Genomic DNA, 21610 nt, shown 5'->3' on the forward strand with positions numbered 1-21610 from the left:
TCAACTGCTCGTGCAGCTCTATAACTACATCATGAAGCACAAGACCAATGGCGAGTCTTCCTGGTTAATACAGCTGCCACAGAAGCCCAAGTCCCCTAGACTCTGCTGTTGAAAGTAGACACTTAAGGAACAACTGAAAACGGGCTCTTAGTGGCTTAGTATATATGAATCCAGACTGACCTCATATCCTGAATGAGGGAGATTCTCAGGGGAGACATGACTGAGCTGGCATCAGACTTCCTCCGCTCTGAATCAAGAAGTATTCCTAGAACAAAAAAGATGGTCATGTCCAAAGAGAGACCTGAATATCCAAAGAGCTGACTACCCAAATTTGAACAAGGAAGAGCTGGTTACTTTGGTAACATGTAGCAATTCATGAATATTTATGAAGTACTTAGTAGCTATCAGATGTTATGCTTTTATACATATCATCTCATTTAATCCTCTAACAACTACATAGCCAAGGAAGGTATCACAGAGTAGGGAACTGAAACTCGGAGAAGTTAAATGCTTTGCCCTAGTTACCAAGTGGCAAAGTCAGGACTGGAGGGAACACAAATCTTCTGGCTTCTAATCCAGCATGTTCTTATGTATCCATGGAAGCAGTATTTCCATTTGGAGCTATTCATGTCCTATTTCTTGCCTCAAACTGGGCTACAAAAGAGCCCAGGGAATGTGTAAATGTCCCAGAATGCTGCAATACAAGCATACCTCATTTTGTTGCGCTTTCATGAAGCACAACATTGTGCTTCACAGATATTGCACTTTTTTTTTTTTAAATAACAAATTGAAGGTCTATAGCAACTCAGTGTCAAGCAGTCTACTGGCATCATTTTCCTAATAGCATTTGCTCACTTTAGGTCTTTGTATCACATTTTGGCAATTCTCACAATATTTCAGAATTTTTATTATTATTATATTTGGCTTTTTTAGAAGATTTATTTATTTGAGATAGACTGCGTGCACATGAGCGTGTGCTCAAGTGCAAGGGAGAGGCAGAGGGAGAGGGAGAAGAAATCCCAAGCAGATTGCACTGAGTGCAGAGCCTGAAACAGGGCTCAATCTCATGACCCAAGAGATCACAACCTGAGCCGAAACAAAGAGCTGGAGGCTTAACTGACTGGACCACCCAGGTATCTCCATTATTATTAATTTGTTGTAGTGATCCATGATCCATGATTAGGACTTGCTGATGGCTCAGATGATGGCTAGCATTTTTTAGCTATAAAGTATTTTTTAATCAATGTATAAATATTTTTTAGACATAACACTGTACATTTAACAGACTATAGTATAGTATAAATATAACTTTTTTATGCAGTGGGAAACCAAATAATTCACCAGACTCACTTTATTGTGATATTCACTTTTTTGTGGTAGTCTAGAACCAAACCCATGATAGCTCTGAGTTATGCCAATGTATTTATATATCCTTATGTCTGGTCCAATACTTATAACTTAGTTATCTTCACCATTTAGCTGTTGACAATTTTTGGCTATCGTCTATCCCTCAGCAGTAACTTCTATAGCCTTCCTGAGAAGACTTTTTGTTCCAATATCCAGAAAATGGACCAAAAAAACTCATCAGTCTACTTACAGAACTCTTATACCTGTTTTTCAGCCAACTATTTTCCCCACATTCAACGCTAACTGAGGTCAATTCTTTCTCCACAAGGAGAAAGAAACATTGAATTCACGCCTATGTCTTTACTTCCATTTGAACTGATCTTCACCATTAGGATAAGAACATCCAAGAAAACAAAATCCCTGGCAGACAGACAAAATGAAGGAGAAAGGGGAGAAGGGGAGAAGCTGCCAAGAAGTACAGGAAGGAGGGGGACTGTCCTGGAAGGGACACTGCAGAAGGAATACCAGACCAGGAGACAAGAGGCCTGGCTCCTAATCTGGCCTCTTCCATGAACGCAGTGTGTGATCTTGAATAAATTTAATTCCTCTCTGGATCCCAGTTTCCTCCTCACTCTGATATTTTTATTAAATTAGAAATGGAAAAGAAAGGGCAGCTGGATGGCTCAGTTGGTTAAGTATCTGCCTTTGGCTCAGGGTCATGATCCCAGGGTTCTGGGATCTCTCTCTCTGTGTCACATAAATAAATAAAATCTTAAAAAAAAAAAAAAAAAAAAAAGGTAAAAGAAGTATTAAGAGATCATTCACATTCATACCAGGCCTTGACTCTGAGTTCCAAGGTAGGACACAAGCTCTCTTAAAGGATAGATCATCTCAATGCCCATCTCTGAGGTATAAAACAAAAAACTCTGAAGACAACCTGCTCCAAACATAGGACACCAGTACCACACAAATTGATTAAAAACCTAAAATCATTTTAGGACTGTCCTCTTGCTGATATAAATCTATCCCACTGATCAAAAGGCACAGAAACAAAGATGCCTGACTGGCTCAGTCAACAAAACACACAACTCTCAATCTTGGGGTCATGAGTTCAAGCCCCATGTTGGGCATAGAATTTTCTTTAAAAAGTGGCGGGGGGGGGGGGATGTATGGGAAGAAACACATAATGAAAGCAAACCCCATGGATTTAGCACACTCTGTGGTTCAGAGAGCCGAGGAGCTTAAAATTTAAAAAAGGAAACATTATACAGCAAAGGTTTCAATGACCTAGAATAGTCTACTGCAGATGATTACTCCAGTGGGGGATACGAAAGCAGGTGCAGGGCGTTCTCCCCAGTGGGGCAGAAACCATCTTACCTGAGGTACTGAGGCTTCCTGATGTGAGTTTTCTCTGCCGGTTTTCCTGGTAATGTAACAGATGGGACCACAAGGCTGATTTCCCCTGGAACCAACACAAAGGAGAAACACCTATCATTTTAGATTTCAGAGGCCAAGGCACCCAGTGAACAGAGTCATAGATACTTTTAACATATAGACATGGGCTTTTACTAAAAAGTATCTGTACTATTATTTCCTTATATCGATGTACACCCAGATGAAGTGCATATAAATATATCAACCTACTAAAATGTAGGAAAAATATAAAGAAGAATGGAAAGGAAAAGAAAAGAGAAATGTCCACCACTTCAAACAGGACATGGCCAAAAAGAGTCTATGAATAGACCAGTGGATAAGAAAGAAAAAAAGCAAACAACCTATCAACTTCTGCTTTGGTTAAAGACCAGCCTGGGTAGAGCATGACAACTTCTGTACAGAGGAGCTAATATCTAGTATGCAAGACCCTAAGACAGCTCCTGAATTTCCTAAAACACTTAAAGGCATTATTGCCCTTAGCTCAGGCTGAGGAGAATAAGCTGTCATTAAGATGAGGATTTACTATTGAAGGTAAAAATGAAGAAGCCTGCAGGAAGGTACGCCAAGAAGGTACACTGGCATTTAACTATAGTTAATATACAGAACCTTAACATTTGGAAATGTAAGAGCTGCAGTTTAAACTATCTGAGACATATAGCAATTTGTCATTTTACCAAGGCACAAGTCTGATTAACATTTGCAAGCCTGATGTAAGGGAGCCATTTGCCTAGGTGATGAATGAGCCCAGCTGGCCATCCAGCCATTGCTTTGTCTCTTTCTAGTCATCCTGCAGTACACGGTGCCCCTTGTTATGTGATAAAAACTTTATTTTAGATTCATGGTAAATGTTTCTATATAGCTGATGTAATATAAAACATAGTATTATGGTTTTTTAGTAGTAGGATTTATTATAATAATTTTATAAATTACTTCAGTTCCATATTTCAGAGAAGTGATAGTAATAATAATGGAAGCTACCATGTCCTGAGACTTGCTACAAACTAAGCACTATGTTATATGTTCAAAATATAATACTTTATTTAATGCTCTCAATTATTCTACAGGATAGGTACCTCTATGCTCATTCTCTTTAGAAAAGAGCAAACTGAGCATTCGAAAGATTAAGTAACCTGTAAAGGATCACACAGATAGTAAACAGAGTGTTGGGATTCAAGCTTCAATCTAATGTCAGAACAACTGCTCCCAATTATATTATATAGACTGCCTGGAAGAGATCATTTAACTTATGAAGTTATATATTCTGAAATAAAATTTTATGCTCTCAGATGAATGTGAGGATTTAAGGTTTCAAGATTTGTCCCTTGAAGAGCTGATAATCTATTTTGTTTCTATTCATTTGATAGATTTTAGGGGGCGGAAATCAAGCATTTGAATGGAAGAAAATCCTCACCTATAGATTAGCAAGCTGTTAACATAAACTTGCAGTATGTTTGGATATCCTGTAAGATTTAACCAACTTTAAAAAAAAGAAAAGAAAGATCGGTGCCTGGGTGGCTCAGTTAGTTAAGTATTTGCCTTTGGCTTAGGTCATGATCCCAGGGTTCTGGAATTGAGCCCTGCATCAGGCTCCCTGTGGGGAGTCTGCTTCTCCCTCTGCTCATCACCCCCACTTGTGCTCTCACTCTGCTCTTTCCCTATCTCTCAAATAAATAAATAAATCTTAAAAAAAAAAAAAAAGGATTTAACGAGCTTAAAACAAAACCCAATAATCATAATGGTATTAAAAACACACACAAGTTAAAACTAGAAAAGACTATTTTATTCATTGAAAAACCAAGTATTTTTAAAAAAAAATTATGTTCAACAATATCAACAAGACTTACAACTTCTATACACTAACTGGTATATTGATATAATATATGTGAAAGACAACACAAGAGCTTAAAATATTCACACTCTTTGATTTAGTAATTCGACTTCCAGAAATCTGTCCATCCCTCTACCAAAACAGAGTAGGCTCCTGAAAAGGCAGGGACTTTGGCTTATTCATCACTGTAGCCCCAGAATCTAGGAAGACTGGGAAGGCAGCCTCCCTTAATAGACCTGTGTGCATGTGACATACACTAAGTACAGCCGGTCACCAGAGAGCCCTCACATACAACACTGCTTAAGAGCAAAAAGCTAGAGCAGCACCAGCCCGCCATGCCAGAAGGGATGCTCTGGTTCACAGTCATTTTACTGGAGCGAGAGCAAAGGCAGGAGTGAGAGTGCAGCAGCTGGGCTAAGGCTCAGTGATAGAGCACTGGGGTCTTTCTAGTTCAGGAGACACTAATAATTCTTTTTCCTCTTTTGCACAGAAGCTGATTGAGACTGCAAGGTTCAATTTAGCCTAATTACCCATTTAGGATATTATATAGGGAAAGCAAGATACAGATAGCACTGGATTCCCTAAGGATGTCATACACAGGTGAGAAACCACCCATTTTCACTTACTCAAAGGGCAGCAGTTACAAAACCAGTTTGAAAACCAAACCTCACCTCTTAGCATTAGAAGAATATACTGGAGAAGGATGCCCATCTCCTTGAAAAATGTCATTGAAAACCCAGAGAGTTGTGAGCAGTCATGGCCAATAACAAAGTTTAGGAAGCTAGCAGCAAAAACTGCTGTTTGGGTTCTCTCTACTTTTGAATAGATTAAAACAGGTAGTTGATCAGTAAGGTACCCTCAGAAAAAGGCAATAAGATCACTCTCAGAGTGAATTTGGTCACAATCTGGGTGATCACAGGATCATGCATAATGCATGATGGTAACCAGGTTATAGAACTTCTGGACTGGAACATAACCAGAGAATGTCTCACCAAAAAAAAGGTGTTCTACACACACGCTAGCAAAGTAAAGGCCTAAGGAGAACACGCAGTAGAAATGCAACATGGATGGTCACAATCTGCAGCTGAACATGTATGGGTCCCCGAGGGAATAAACGCCCTGCCAGAAAGAACATACCCTTGCTTCCCTCTGGTGACAATGTCAGTGCTTCACTGTTAGTGCTCCAAATGCAGGATTCAGAACAAAATGGGACCTCAGTTGAAAAGTCCCCATTACTTTGTATTAGTTTCTCACTAAACAAGTAGCCTTTATCTATCCAAACTGAAGGGGGAGTCAAATGGGCTCCAAAAAATATTTCTCATGCTATGGGAATTTTTTAAGAATATGGCTGCAAAGCCTCAGGGAACAGGTTTAGAACATGTGATGATATAGTATTATTTCTTAAAATGCAGGAGAAGGCTAACTCTCTAGAAATTTTATGGCAACATCAAAGGCGGAGGGGTGTATACTTTGCGGAAAAGCTAAAGAGCTCAACTATAAACGTCGGGATCGCTCAACTTAAAAGTGATAAAATAATTATGTATATATTCTACTCATTTGTTATACAGAAAAGGAAAGAAACAAATTCTTCATGTAGAGCTTCGCATAATAGCCATAGTATGTTATATGCCTACCACATGCCAGGTATTTATGTTTATTATATCTAATTATCATAACCCTCAAAGGTAGATTGGATTAATTCCAGGGATAGGGATAAAGAAAATGAGATTCAAAAATCACAAGTTACTGGAAGTCATCCAGCAGAGCTAGGATTCAAATCCCAGTCTTTCTGACTCCAAAATCAGATTCATAGTTTTAGCTCTTCAACACTTACTATGGTATCACCTAAAAATTAGGTATGGACATGAAAAATTTATCATTAGGTAAAAAAAAGCAAGTTAGGGGCGCCTGGGTGGCTCAGTGGGTTAAACCTCTGCCTTTGGCTCAGGTCATGATCTCAGGGTCCTGGGATCCGGCCCAGTGTTGGGCTCTCTGCTCAGCAGGAAGCCTGCTTCCCCCCCACCCTTCTCTCTGCCTACCTGCGATCTCTCTCTCTGGGTCAAATAAATAAATCTTAAAAAAAAAAAGCAAGTTACAAACATTACATATAGTTATGATCCCATCTGGATTTTTAAAATGTTTTACTGAACTATAATTCACATTACCATAAATCCACACTTACAAAGTATACGATTATCTGTTACCGAAAAAAGAAAAAAAAAGGGTGCCTGGGTGGCTCAGCTGGTTAAGCAACTGCCTTCAGCTCAGGTCATGATCCTGGAGTCTGGGGATGGAGTCCTGCATTGGGCTCCCTGACTGGCATGGAATCTGCTTCTCCTTCTGACTCTGCCCCCTCACATGTTCTCTCATTCTCTTTCTCTAAAATAAATAAATACAATCTGAAAACAACAACAAAATGTGGTTTTTAGTATGTTCACAGATTTGTATAACCATCACCACTACCTAATTTTAGAATACCGTCATCACCCAAAAAGAAACATCATACCCATCATCCGTCACTCCCTATTCTTTCTTCCGTCCCGTCTGACATCCCCTCATCTGCTTTCTACGGATTTGCCTATTCTGGGCATTTTACATACATGGGATCATACAGTATGTGGTCTTTTGTGACTGGCCTTTTTCACTTAGTATGTTGAACCATGTATCATCCCTCAGTCCTTTTACTGCTTAACTATATTCCACTGTATAGATACAACACATTTACTGTATCTATTCATCAACTGATAGACATCTGTGTTGTTCTATTTCTGGCCTACTAGGAATAATGCTATGAACATTTGTATAAGTATTTTTATAGACACATTTCCATTTATCTTGAGTAGGTAGCTCAAAGTGGACTCACTGTGTCATGCAACACCATGATTAACATTTTTGTTAAATGTTAAATTGTTTTGTTAAATGTTAAAGTGGCTGCACCATTTTACACTCCCACCAGCAAAGTGTGAAGGTTCTAATTTCTCCAGATCCTCACTAAACTTATTACTGTCTTTTTTATTTTAGTTATCTTAGTGGATGTAAAAAAGTATCTCATTGTGGTTGGATTTTTAAATATCCATAGTATGTAGGTACGATGTACACAGAAAAATGTTTTGAAGGACAGATATGGTAGACAGTCTCTATACCCATGACAATAGCACTCCAGAAGAGCAGAGATCTTAGTCTGTTTTGTTCACTAAGGTACCTCAAGTGCCTTCAACAACAATGCCTGGCACACTGTCAGCCCTTGATAAATACAGTCCTTGATAAACGGACACTTACATGTATTTTCTGTTTTATCCATATTAAAACCATTTTTTTCAAGAAGTTTACTTTAGAGAGCGAGAGAAAACGTAAGTGGGGAGAGGGGCAGAGGGAGAGAATCTCAAGCAGACTCCCTGCTGAGTGCAGAGCCCACTGCAGGGCTTGATCTCTATGAGATCTCTTAGGGCATGACCCACAAGATCATGACATGAGCTAAAATCACCAGTTGGACACTTAACCAACTGCACCACCCAGATGCCCCTAAAACTGCTTTTGAAAAGATTTCAAGTTCTCTTCAAATTTAAAAAATGTATAAAAGTAGGGGTGCCTGGGTGGCTCAGTTGGTTAAGTGACTCCTTCAGCTCTGGTCATGATCCTGGAGCCCCAGGATCAAGTCCCACATCAGGCTTCCAACTCAGTGGGGAGTCTGCTTCTCCCTCTGACTCTCCTTGCTCTCGTGCTCTCTTTCTTATTCTCTCTCTCTCTCAAATAAAATCTTTTTAAAAATGCATAAAAGTAAAAATTGTCCATCTTGACTAGCTATTCCAGAGTATTCTGAAATAAAGAAATTCTCTGTTATCAAGCAGCAAAAATCAAACTTACTCAATTTCCTGCAGTCCTTTCTCAAATCCTTAGACAGTTAAGCTATCTGTATATAAAAGAAATATTAATTACAGAGCTTTTCCCACTAGGAATGTACCATTAGTAAAGGACCTGTAGAGTACATTTGGTACTTATGAGCTCTCTCATCCCACACAGCATGCACCATTTTTCAAAGCCAGCCAGGTAGAAGAGTGTGGGAAAGCTAGAAGTGAAAGGAGAAAGAGATTTTGCTCAGCAGGGAGAGTCTACACAATCCTTACCTGCTTTACTTGTAGCCCATGACTCCAGATCCTCTCTAGGAGGTCACAAAGGCTGGCAATTAAGGTGTTCTCCTCCACCCCTGTGATGTTCACCTCCCCGTGCCCTAGTTCCACAGCCTCTCGGCCCATCTTCTCCACCAGCATCCTCTTGGTCTACAAGGAATCAATCAATAGGATTAGATAACCATGGTGAGCAGGAGGATCACATTCAACTACAGAGGGCTGTGGTGACCCACACAGTACATCTGCTGGGCTGGGAAGGACAAAATGAGTGAGACCAAGAGACATTAAATGTATTTATCCCCCAGTTACAAAGATAAGAACATAGCAATCACTGTATGACCCTGGGCAAGTGATGCCATCACTCTGGATTAATTTTTTTTGCATTTATGAGATGAAAAGAGTTGAATAAAACCCTTTGGTCACATCAGTTTCAACATTCTCTGTTTCTCAATGTTTAACTGATCTTACCAAACAAACCTGTAAGCATTTAAGGCTAGAAATATATCTGAAGTACCTGTCAAGGGGATCAAAATTTAGGACAAATAATTTTTTTTTCTTTCAAGATTTTATTTAAATTCAAGTTAGTTCGGTTTCACTTATTTGTGGAGCATAACAAATAGCATGGAGGACAAGGGGAGATGGAGAGGAGAAGGGAGTTGGGGGAAATTGGAAGGGGAGGTGAACCATGAGAGACTATGGACTCTGAAAAACAATCTGAGGGTTTTGAAGGGGCGGAGGGTGGGAGGTTGGGGTACCAGGTGGTGGGTATTATAGAGGGCACGGATTGCATGAAGCACTGGGTGTGGTGCAAAAATAATGAATACTGTTATGCTGAAAATAAATAAAAAATATTTTTAAAAATTCAAGTTAGTTCACACATAGTATTAGTTTCAGGGGTAGAATTTAGTGATTCATCAGTTGCATATAATACCCAGTACTCATTACCTCAAGTGCCCTCCTTAGTGCCCATCACCCAACTACCCCAAATTTACCCACCTCCTCTCTAGCAATCCTCAGTTTGTTCCCTATAATTAAGAGTGTCTTATGGTTTGCCTCCCCTGTCTTTATCTTATTTTTCCTTCCTTTCCTCTATATTCGTTTTGTTTCTTAAATTCCACATATAAGTGAAATCATGTATTTATCTCTTTTTGACTTATTTCACTTAGCAAATACCCTCTAGATTTGGCAAATTAGACTTAGCAAATACCCTCTAGTTCCATCCGTGTTGTCGTAAATGGCTCAGTAATATTCTGCTGTACATATATACACATCTTTTGTTAAAATGTTTTATTTTTTGTCAGAGAGACAAAGAGAGAGCATAAGCAGAGGGAGCAACAAGCAGAGGGAGAGGCAGGTACCCTGTTGAGCAAGAAGCTCAATATGGGACTCACCTCAGGCCCTTGGGATCATGACCTGAGCCAAAGGCAGACACTTAACCGACTGAGCCACCCAGACGTCCTTATACCACATCTTCTTAATCCATTCATCAGTGGATGGACATCTGGGCTCTTTCCATAATTTGGGGTGCATGTGCCCCTTCAAATTAGCATTTTTGTATCCTATGGATAAATACCCAGTAGTACTACTGCTGGGTCATACAATAGTTCTATTTTTAACTTTTTAAGGAACCTCCATACTGTTTTCCACAGTGGCTATACCAGCTTGCATACCCACCCACAATGTAGGAGGGTTCCCCTTTCTCTGCATCCTCACCAACATCTGTTGTTTCCCAAGTCTTTACTTTTAGTCATTCTGACCAATGGGAGGGGGTATCTCAATGTGGTTTTGATTTGTATTTCCCTGACCCTGAGTGATGTTGAGCATTTTTTCATGTATCTCTTAGCCATTTGTATGTCTTCTTTGGAGGAAATGTCTGTTCATGTCTTCTGCCCATTTCTTTTTTTTAAAGATTTTATTTATTTATTTGACAAATAGAGATCACAAGTATGCAGAGAGGCAGGCAGAGAGAGAGAGAGAGAGGAGGAAGCAGGCTCCCTGCTGAGCAGAGAGCCCAATGTAGGGCTTGATCCCAGGACCCTGAGATCATGATCTGAGCTGAAGGCAGAGGCTTAACCCACTGAGCCACCCAGGCGCCCCTTCTGCCCATTTCTTAATGATTATTGGGTTTTTATGTGCTGTGTTTGATTAAGTTCTTCATAGATTTTTGGATACGAGCTCTTTATTTTATGTCATTTACAAATATCATCTCCCATCCCAGAGGTTGCCTTTTAGTTTTGTTGGTTGTTTCTTTTGCTGTGCAGAAACTTTTATCTGGATGAAGTCCCAATAGTTCTTTGTTTCCTTTTCCTCTGGTGACATGTTCAGTAAGAAGCTGCTGCATCTAAGGTCAAAGAGGTTGCTGCCTGTGTTCTCCCCTAGGATTTTGATGGTTTTTCTGTCTCACATTTAGATCTTTGATCCATTTTGTTTATTTTTGTGTGTGTTATAAGAAAGTGATCGTGCATGTTGCTGTCCAGTTTTCCCAACACCATTTGTTGAGGACTGTCATTTTTTCCACTAAATATTCTTTCCTGCTTTGTTGAAGATTAGTTGACCTTAGAGTTGAGGGTTTATTTCTGGGCTCTCTATTCTGTTCCATTGACCTATATATCTGTTGTTGTGCCAATACCATACTGTCTTGATGATTATGGCTCTGTAATACAGCTTGAAATCTGGAATTTTTTATGCCTCCCGCTTTGCTCTTCTTTTTCAACATTACTTTGGCTACTGAGGGTCTTTTCTGGTTCCATACAAATTTTAGGATTGTTTGTTCTGACTCTCTGAAAAATGGTGGTGTTATTTTGATCACAACTGTATTGAGTGTGTAGATTGCTTTGGGAAGTACAGACATTTTAACAATATTTGTTCTTCCAGTCCACGAGTATGGAATGCTTTTCCATTTCCTTGTGTCTTCAATTTCTTTCATAAGTGTTCTATGGTTTTCAGAATAATTTACTTGTAAGTAAAAATTTTCAAATGCTTGTTATAAAACAAAAACCAAAAAAAAAAAAACACTGTATAACGATAATTTCAACTATGTGCCAGGCACTGTATTAAACACTGCAACTGAGAAAAGTATTACTACTATTCCCAATATACAAATAAGGAAATTGAGGTCAGAGAACTTAAGGAACTTGCCAAAATCACACAGCCAAAAAGTAGCAGATCTGGCCTCTGAATCTAACTCTGCCTGAATACTGAGTTCAAGTCCTTAACTAAGATTTAATTCGGTTATAAATTTCTGACATACAAAAATTTAAAGAGCAAGAAGAAAATCATCCCTAATTCCACCTTTAAGAAAATAATTCTTAATACTTTGGCATATTTTTTCCATTGTTGTTATTTTTAGTATTTTAAACACAAAAAAGACCTCATAATCATGTGGGTTTTTTTATATATACATACATATATGTGTGTGTGTGTGTGTGTGTATATATATATATATCTCACACACTATTATAACCATCACCCAAGAAATAAAACACTGCCCATTCATACCTTTGAAGCATCCTATGTGTCCTCTCTAAATTACCTTTTCACTCCTGAAATGACCACTATCCTGACCTACACAACAGAACTACAGAGAAGCAAAGAAATGCTTATCATCTTTATTTGCATTGCAAAATGAGGTGATTTAGTTTTACCTGTACATTTTCTTTTGTGATTTGCTTGTTCATTAAACTTTATGTTTATGAAATTCACACAGATTGATGGGGGCAACTGTTGTCCATGTCCATCACTGTACAGCATTCCATCATATGAATATACTACAATTCACTTATTAATTCTACTACTGATTAGCATTGGGTTGTTTCCTGTTTGGGGATACTACAAAGAATGCTGCTATAAGCTACTTGTACAGATCTCCTGAATCACACTGCAAAAATAGGGTTCTCTAGGGAAAATATCCAGAAGAATACTAGATAATGCCACATTGTTTTCCAAAGTGGTCACACTAATTTACACTTCCAACAGTACAAGAGTTCCCGTTGCTCTACAAATGGTAACCACCATTTGGCAGCGCTAGACTGATTACTGTATTTCTTCAATTCTAATAGATACATTATTCTGCGTATTAACATCTCTGATATTGGCATGTATTTCATAAACATTGTTAACCAAAGAATGGATATAAGGAAGTTGTCACTGCCTGGGCTTGCATCTTAAAACCTGAGAATGAATGTTAGCCGCTTGGAAAACAAACCTCAGAGTCAACAGAGAAGGCTTCTTTCGAGAAAGACAGCACCACCAATGTTCTTGATAGCAGAAAAGACAATATTGTGTGAAAAATGATACCAATAACTCAGAGTAAGCCGATAGAAGCTGTGTTTTAAAACACCTGAATTCAAAATACCAGTACTGATATATCGTCTAATTAGTAACTGTAATGATTTCTTCTGGAAGAGAAAGTATATTGGATTTCATCCTATAAATGACCACTGTTAAGGACCTATTTAGAAACTGTCCCTGCTCCCCTTCCCCCAGGGAATTTACTTGGAGACAAGTCCTGGAAACCAGCTTTAGGTAACAAAGCCCAGATACAAAGGTGGGTCAGGCCAGGTGGAGACATCCAATCAGTGTGGGGGATGCATACTGTCTCCCTGGTTACCAAGGAGTATGGACCCCGCCCTTTGGGAGCCTTTTGGGCGCCAATCCCAATCAAGGTGTAATAGGCTGGTTCAAATGTCTACTAGGGTAAATTGTAACTCAATTGGCCACCTAGCATCACTGTGGAGTTTCCTGTGTGTGTTACAATCTCATTGGCCACCTGTGCGTGGCCAGGCCCAACCGCATGGCCTTTGCCCTTAAAAGCTAATCTGTGAAGCAGAGAAGGTCGCCCTGTCTTGTAGAAGGTGTGGCCCCGAACGTTCGGTTAGATTCTTGATGCTTGGCGCAAAATAAAGCTTTGCTTGACCTTCGCTTTGTATCAGTCTCCCTCCTTTAATCACGGACCCATTATTGGGGCATAACAACCACCACTTACAAACTGAAAATGCAGGAAAATCTTTCTTTTCCACCGATGAATAAACAGGATGTAGTAGAGATCAAGTTAGTTGAATTGTCCCAAAAATCATGGTACACTGATTTGGTTGACAGGCTATATTTTTATTAGAAATTACACTCATAGGCAATCCTCTCAGGCCCCCTCCCTCTTTGGGAGCTTTGTACTCTCAATAAACTTTGCTTTGCTGCCCAGGCAAGGAAGGAAGGAAGGGAGGGAGGGAGGGAGGGAGGGGAGGGGAGGGAAGGGGAGGGGAGGGAAGGGGAGGGGACGGGAGGGAATATGAGGGAACAGAAGGCAAGGTGAAGACAAACCACAAGCTGATATCCTGCCACCCCCCTACCCCACCCCCACCACCCCTAGGTGGGACATGTGTGATATTCTTTCAGGCAATCTCCCATCTAACTTAATGTTAATGCCTTGCTAGAGGGGGAAAACAACCTTAATCTGACAAGGGCCTGTCTTTCAGAAACCTCCCTTTTTCCTTACCTCCCCCCAACCCCATAGTATATAATCAGTCACCCCTCACAATCCCAGGCTGAAGTTCTTTCTGCTCACAGGTCCTGTCCCCATGCCTCAATAAAACCACCATTTTGCACCAAAGATGTCTTAATAATTCTTTCTAGGCCTTTGGTTCCAGACTCCACCCCACTGAACCCCTCACCTACACTCCTAAACCACACGGAAGGAAGGGAGGAAGGGAGGGAGGGAAAGAGGGAGGGAGGGAGGAAGGAATTAATTCATAACTAAAACATGAAAAATTAAGAACAGCCATATTTTGGAGACACCTGGTGGCTTGTCAGTTAAGCAACCAACTGTTGGTTTTGGCTCAGGTCATGATCTCCTGTCCAAGCCCCACATGGGCTTTCCCACTCAGCAGGGAGTCTGCTTCCCCTTTGCCCCTCTCCTTCTCACACACACTCTCTTCTCCCTCTCTATCTCATAAATCTTAAAAAAAAAAAAAAAAGGTTTATTTTAATCCAATAATCCTACTCCTAAGTATATGTCCAAAAGAACTGAAATCAGAATCTCAAGGAGCTATCTGTACTTCATGATCATTGCCCCATTATTCAAGATAGCCAAGACACGGAAACAATTCAAGTGTTCATCAAGAGATAAATGAGTAAACAAAATGTGGTACAGATATTCAATAGAATTTTACCATACAAAACAATATTATTCAGCCTTTAAAAAAGAAAGAAATCCTGCCTTCTGCAGCAACATGGATGAACCAAGAGAACATCATGCTAAGTGAGATAAGCTAGTCACAAAAGGACAAATACTGCACAATTCCATTTGTAAGAGGTACCCAAAATAGTCAAAATCGCAGAAGCAAACACAATGGTGGTTACTGGGAGAGGGGAAAGAGGGAAAATAGAGAATTGTTACTCTGTAAGTATGAAGTTTCAGTACGTAAGGCAAATAATTTTAGAGGTCTGCTGGTCAATATAGCACTGATTTTTATTTTAATTGCAATATAGTTAACATAGTTACATTAGCTTCAGGTGTACAAAACAGGGACTCAACAACTCTATACATTACTCAGTGCTCATCACAAAACCACAATGTTAGTTAAAAGCCAGCTCTTTGCCTACTCTGCCTAAACCTGTACAGTAAACATGTCAATTGGTCTCTCTCTTTTTTTTTTTTTTTTTTTAAGATTTAATTTGTTTGTCAGAGAAAGAGAGAAAGCACAAGCAGGGGGAATGGCAGGCAGAGGGAGAAGCAGGCTCCCGGATAAGCAAGGAGCCTGATGTGGGACTTGATCCAAGAACCCTGGGATCGTGACCTAAGACAAAGGCAGACGTTTAACCAACTGAGCCACCCAGGTATCCCATCACTTTATTTTTTAAAATTTATTTTATCTTTTATTATTAATTTTATCTTTTTTATTTTAATTCCAGTGTAATTAACATACAGTGTTATATTAGTCTCAGGTGTACAATATAGTGATTCCACAGTTCCATATATTACTCATCGCTCATCAAGATAAATGTACTCTTAATCCCCATCAGCTATTTCACCCATCCACCCTCCCATCTCCCTTCTGGTAACCATCTGTTCCCTACAGTTAAGAGTCTGTTTTTTGGTTTGTCTCTTTTCTTTGTTCGTTTAAGTTCAACACATGAGTGCAATCATGGTATTTGTCTTTCTCTGACTTATTTCACTTAGCATTATACCCTCTAGATCCACACATGTTGCTGCAAATAGCAAGATTTCATTCTTTATTCTGACTGAGTAATATTCCTATACATATCAATTGATGGACACTTGGGCTGCTTCCATAATTTGGCTATTGTAAATAATGCTACTATAATCTTTTTGAATTAGTGTTTTTGTATTCTTTGAGTAAATACCCAGTAGTACAGTTGCTGAAACATAGAACCCTATTTTTAATTTTTTGAGGAACCCACATACTATTTTCCACAGTAGCTGCACCCGTTTGCATTCTCACCAACTATGCACAACGGGTCCTTCTTCTCTACCATCCTTGTCAACACTTGTTGTTTCTTGTGTGTTTGATTTTAGCTATTCTGATAGGTGTGAGGTGGTATCTCATTACGGTTTTGATTTGCATTTCATTGATGATGACCATCTTTTCATGTGTCTGTTGGTCAGTTGTATGTCTTCTTTGGAGAAATGTCTGTTCAAGTCTGACATTTACTGGCATTGAGTTGTGTAAGTTCTTTATATATTTTGGATACTAACTCTTTATTAGATAGGTCATTTGAACATATCTTTTCCCATTTTTTTAGTTTTGTTAATTATTTCCTCTACTGTGCAAAAGTCTTTTATTTTGATGTAGTCCCAATAGTTTATTTTTGCTTTTGTTTACCTTGCCTCAAGAGACATATCTAGAAAAGATGTTGCTATGGCTGATGTCAGAGAAATTACTGCCTGTGCTCTCTTCTAAGATTTTTATGGTTTCAGGTCTCACATTTAGATCCTTGAGTTTATTTTTGTATTTGGTTTAAGAAAGTGGTCTAGTTTTATTCTTTTGCATGTAGCCGTCCAGTTTTCCCAACACCATTTGTTGAAGAAACTATCTTTTTCCCGTTTCATATTCCTGCCTCCTTGTCAAAGATTAATTGACCAACTAATCATGGCTTTTTTTTTTTTTAAAGATTTTATTTATTTATTTGACAGAGAGAGATCACAAGTAGGCAGAGAGGGAGGCAGAGAGAGAGAGAGGAGGAAGCAGGCTCCCTGCTGAGCAGAGAGCCCGATGCGGGACTCGATCCCAGGACTCTGAGATCATGACCTGAGCTGAAGGCAGCGGCTTAACCCACTGAGCCACCCAGGCACCCTAATCATGGCTTTATTTCTGGACTCTATTCTATTCCACTGATCTGTCTATTTTTAAACAAAGCACCTATTATTAACAATATATTATTGTGCACTTTAAAATATGTTAAGAGAATAGATCTCATGTTACTTATAGTTACCACAAAAACAAAAAAAACACATAAAATAACATAAGAAAATTTTTGGAAGTGGTAGATATTTAGCACCTTAATTATGGTGACAGTGTCATGGGGTATGCGTATGTCCCACTTGTCAAAATGTATATATTAAAACATGTGTGTAGGGGCACTTGGGTGGCTCAGTCAGTTAAGCTACCAACTCTGGATCTCACCTCAGGTCTTGATCTCAGGATCATGAGTAGGTGTGGAGTCTACTTTAAAAAAAAAAAAAAGTGTGCAATTTTTTGCATATCAAGTATACCTCAATAAAGCTTAAAAACATTACTGTCTGTAGAATTGAGAAAAAATATCCCAACAATAAGCTTAAACTGAACAACATACTTTGGCCTGGCACATAATTGGCACCCCATAAATTTTTGTGTCTAGATAATGATATTACTGCCATCAAATTAAAACAGAGAAGCAAAAACATTTTCCTGTGTGTAAGACTAATCTGTTGAAGACAATTCAACTATAAGGATTTCATGTTAAGTAATGTAAGGTGTCTAAAATTGAAAAGTACATCCATCTCTCAGTTTTAAAAAGTACATATTAAGTTAATATCAAGGAAAGTGTGCTTGCTCTCTAGTAACGGTATATTTATTTAAAATAAATACACCTAATTCCAAGTTAACAGGATCTTAAAATCAGTACTCTCCCATTATATTAACAAAATTTTTAAAACCAAGAAAGAGTGCTCAGAGCCCAGACGTAGTCCCCCCCACATCCCGCCCTGGCTGCCAAGGGAAAGAGCACATAAACACAAGCAATTGTGGCTCACCTTGTTGCGGCATTCCTTCAGCAGGCCTTCTACAAACTTCCAGTTGGTTTGAGCAATCACTGATGGGGAGAGGTTGGATAGTTTCGGTTGGCGGATGGTACTGCCCATATTCCTGGCTTCCTGGATGTACTTCTACAGCAAAGAGAAAGATCAAGGCTGTTTGGATCCATGCACACAAACCACAGGTGACCAGTAATAATGAGAGCCTGAAGAGGGCACTACTATCACCCCACACTTTTTTATTGCCTCCTTTTGCTTACAGTTGGAGGTAGAAAGCTTAAAATGAAACTCTTGCAGCAAAAAGAAAAACTAAGACAATATGATGAGTTTTCTCTAATAAAAGGCATTCCATGAGTACTGTAATTACCTTTGCTTTAATGATGTAAGAGGTAAAGAACACACAGCTAACACATAGCTAACATGGCTGCAGCATGTACAGCTTGGTGTACAAACCCAACCAAGTTTCAGAGTACTAATGAGAAATCCATTTTCTCCACCACACTGCAAGGAGTTTAACTCTTCTGCCCATATAAAAAATATCTACCCTTACTATCATAAAGTATATTGCCTTGCTAAATTAGGGCCTGGAAAATAAGAGTGTGCATTTAAGACAACAACTCCATTTTCTGTTCTTCTACACTGTGCTGGTGATTCTCCATATGCTACTTTTTTTGACACACACACAGCAATTCAGTGAACTGCGCTATGACATCCCCTCAGCAGCACAAGTTTGCAACCAGTATTTTTACCCTAGACTTTATTCCAGTAGTACAATTCTATCCATTCTATCTTCTGGTCCTCAGTCTGCCCCTCCTACCAACCACTAAGGTTAGACAATTCAATTCCTTCACCTGAACTACTGCTATCTGCCTCCTATTTTGTTACCTACCTCCTGCATCTCTTTACTCCAAATGATTTTGTCCACAGCTTCCATCACACAACAACTATCAAGCTTTTGACCCTCTATTTCCTCTACTTGAATGCTCTTAACTTTGTCTCTCACAATCCCATCAATGTCCGCAACAGGCTTAAAGGAAGAATCTAAGGCTTAAAGAGATGATGGCTTCCCCAGTCTTCGTTTGAATACTACCCCAGGTAGAACTGAGCTCTGATGATCAGAGATCAAACATTGACTTGCCTCTCACAAGGCCCTTTCAAAGACTGATCTACTAAAGTTATTTGTGTATCAGTTTGTTCCCTTAATAAACTGGTATTCCTTGACAACAAGCCTACCTCCTGTCATCTTCATATTTCAAAGTGCTTACTACAGTGATTTAACCAAGGAAACATGCTCAATAACCACTGCTGAAAAAATAATGTGGAGGTGAGGTGGAAGACCCAGGGGAGTCCTCTAAAATAACACCAATACCCCAAATCCCTTATGCCACCTTCACAAAATGTCTAACCACAATCATATTCTATAAATCAGCAGTTAAAAACTCATAACCATACCTTGCAATTCTTATTCCTTTAAAAAACAGCAAAGACAAAATGGTATTTGTTTTCCCATTCACTGAGGTATCAGACATATATTAAAACAATATGCTTTAATAGGTTTTAAGTGTATAAAATGTAAACTACAGGGTCTTTTCTCAAAGAGAAGCTCCTGAAATGGGATTCTGAAGGTGAAGCTCCATTTTCACTACCTCTCTGCAACTAAGACAGGGTCTCCATCCTGAGGCTTAGAATAGAAACTTCACTGGGAACAAGTTAGAGTAGAGCTAAGAAACTCAGCTGGTAGACTCAGGAGGTCAATTCAGAAATCCCTAATCCCCAGGGACCTGATGATAACATTCCTGTCTTTTGCTCCTCTAAGAAAAAAAGTCAGGATTATCGATTTTAAATTAAAATACACAAAAAATAGAAGAAAAGCCCCCCACTCCCAAGTTTCAGATATTCACAGTATTAACCTAAGTCCAGCTTTTCTTCCTTCTCACTCTAATAGAATTAACTTCTTTACTACCACACTACTCACTACACACTACACACACTAAAAGACTCACAAATTTCAAAAGTAATTCTCTCAAATTTTAGACTCTTATCTTCTGAGGTTCCTATCACACTCCTCAGAGTATCATTCATGACTGAGTACCAAAAGGACAGTGAAAGGCTCTCTTCTTAAGCGGGACATCATTCCTAATGGGACGACAAACAGGGTGTGGCTCAGGGAGAGGATCTACATGGTTAATAGCCAGCTGTCACTTGCAGAACATCATACATGCTGGATCTGTCATAACCAAATCCCAGTATCAGATATCAGGAACTAACTCTAGTATTAACCCTTCTTTATGGGGAGAGGTCATTGCTAAGACATCTGAATTAGACCAGAGGCCAAGGAAATGGGAAGGAGGAGAGTGCAGAATAGTCACAGCATCACTGTCACTCTTAACGTGTCTTACCTCTCTCTGGTCATTATCTAAACGCAGGTGTTCTGTGTGCTGCTTCTGCCTGTCTTTCCGCCTCCACTGGGCAGGAGCATTCCTTTTTGTCCACCTGACAAAATTCAAGCAGATAAATTATGAACATCGCACTGAGAAAGTAAGGTCAAATTACTGACAGGAGAGAACCTGAACATCTAGGCAACAACACCGGCCATGGGAAAACCACCAAAAAGTCACCTGAGATAGCTCAGAGACCTTGAGGAAAAGGAGCTCAGACCCCAGTGTCTGGGTAAGAAAAACTCCCCAGGGAACACAGACATAGTTCTCTTAAAACATGTACCAAAAAACTTCATATGCAGACTCAAAACTATACACATTCAACTCTTGTCTGAGCTTTGATACAACCATCTACGAAAGTAACTAAAAAAGAGCAATGCTGCTAAAGTATCTACTTTCAGTTCAGACTCCAATTATTTCAACTACCACTTACTGAAGACACAATGCTAGCTAGGTATGGTGTGGGATTTAGTCAAGAGATTATTGCAATCTATCTATAGCCTGGCTTTCTGCAGCCTCGGGCATGTGGAGCTATCTCAATTTGCAGAGTACAGACAAGAATTAATTATACTTTGTCACCTGTATTTATTCTTGTTCAAACAAGTGAACAACCTGACAGTCTGGGTCTTTCCCATATTTGCTTTATAAAATTCCAGGAGTCTTCTACCAGCTCAGGCCCAGATACTGGAAAACCCTCACCATCTGTGTTTAGGGAGCTGGATCAGGGAATTCCTGAGGTTGACTCACTTGTTGCTGGCTGGCCCGGTGGAAAGTACATCAGACTGCAACTTAGGGAAAAAGCCTGGCTCATACTTCCCTTGTCCAATCTTCATGTCAAGTAAATGGGGGTGAATCGCAGTATGGTCAATTTTCGCCAGACGCAGTTCAATTGCTTTCTCTGAATGAGAATAACAAAAATAAGTCAAATATTTTTTGAAAACACACCACATTTTAGGCCATAAAATAAGTCTCAATACATTTAAGATCATTTGAATCATACAAAATATGTCCTCTGACCACAATAATCAATAATAACATCATAAAACTAAATAACACACTTCTATATAAAATTCATGGGTCAAAAGAGAAATTAAAAGAGAAATAAAGTATTCTGAAACTGAATAAAGATAAAAATATCAGCATATGTCATTAAAATATTACTTGAAAGGAGATTTACAGCATGAAATGC

The 21610-nt window shown here is 39.2% G+C and overlaps 1 protein-coding gene across 5 annotated transcripts in view; it reads right to left on the reverse strand.

Annotated features, from left to right (window-relative positions):
• The window catches only part of DENND5A (DENN domain containing 5A), a 98048-nt gene that overhangs the window by 10813 nt on the left and 65625 nt on the right, over positions 1-21610 (reverse strand). For all 5 annotated transcript variants that reach the window (XM_032357948.1, XM_032357947.1, XM_032357949.1 and 2 more), the window contains 6 exons: positions 21169-21319; positions 20383-20476; positions 17984-18115; positions 8734-8886; positions 2725-2809; positions 181-265 (listed from right to left, as the gene is read on the reverse strand). In XM_032357948.1, the coding sequence (XP_032213839.1) occupies positions 181-265; positions 2725-2809; positions 8734-8886; positions 17984-18115; positions 20383-20476; positions 21169-21319 (700 nt within the window). The remainder of the gene's footprint in view (positions 1-180; positions 266-2724; positions 2810-8733; positions 8887-17983; positions 18116-20382; positions 20477-21168; positions 21320-21610) is intronic.

Source organism: Mustela erminea, chromosome 9 (genome assembly GCF_009829155.1).
Source record: "Mustela erminea isolate mMusErm1 chromosome 9, mMusErm1.Pri, whole genome shotgun sequence".
NCBI classification, from domain to species: domain Eukaryota; kingdom Metazoa; phylum Chordata; class Mammalia; order Carnivora; family Mustelidae; genus Mustela; species Mustela erminea.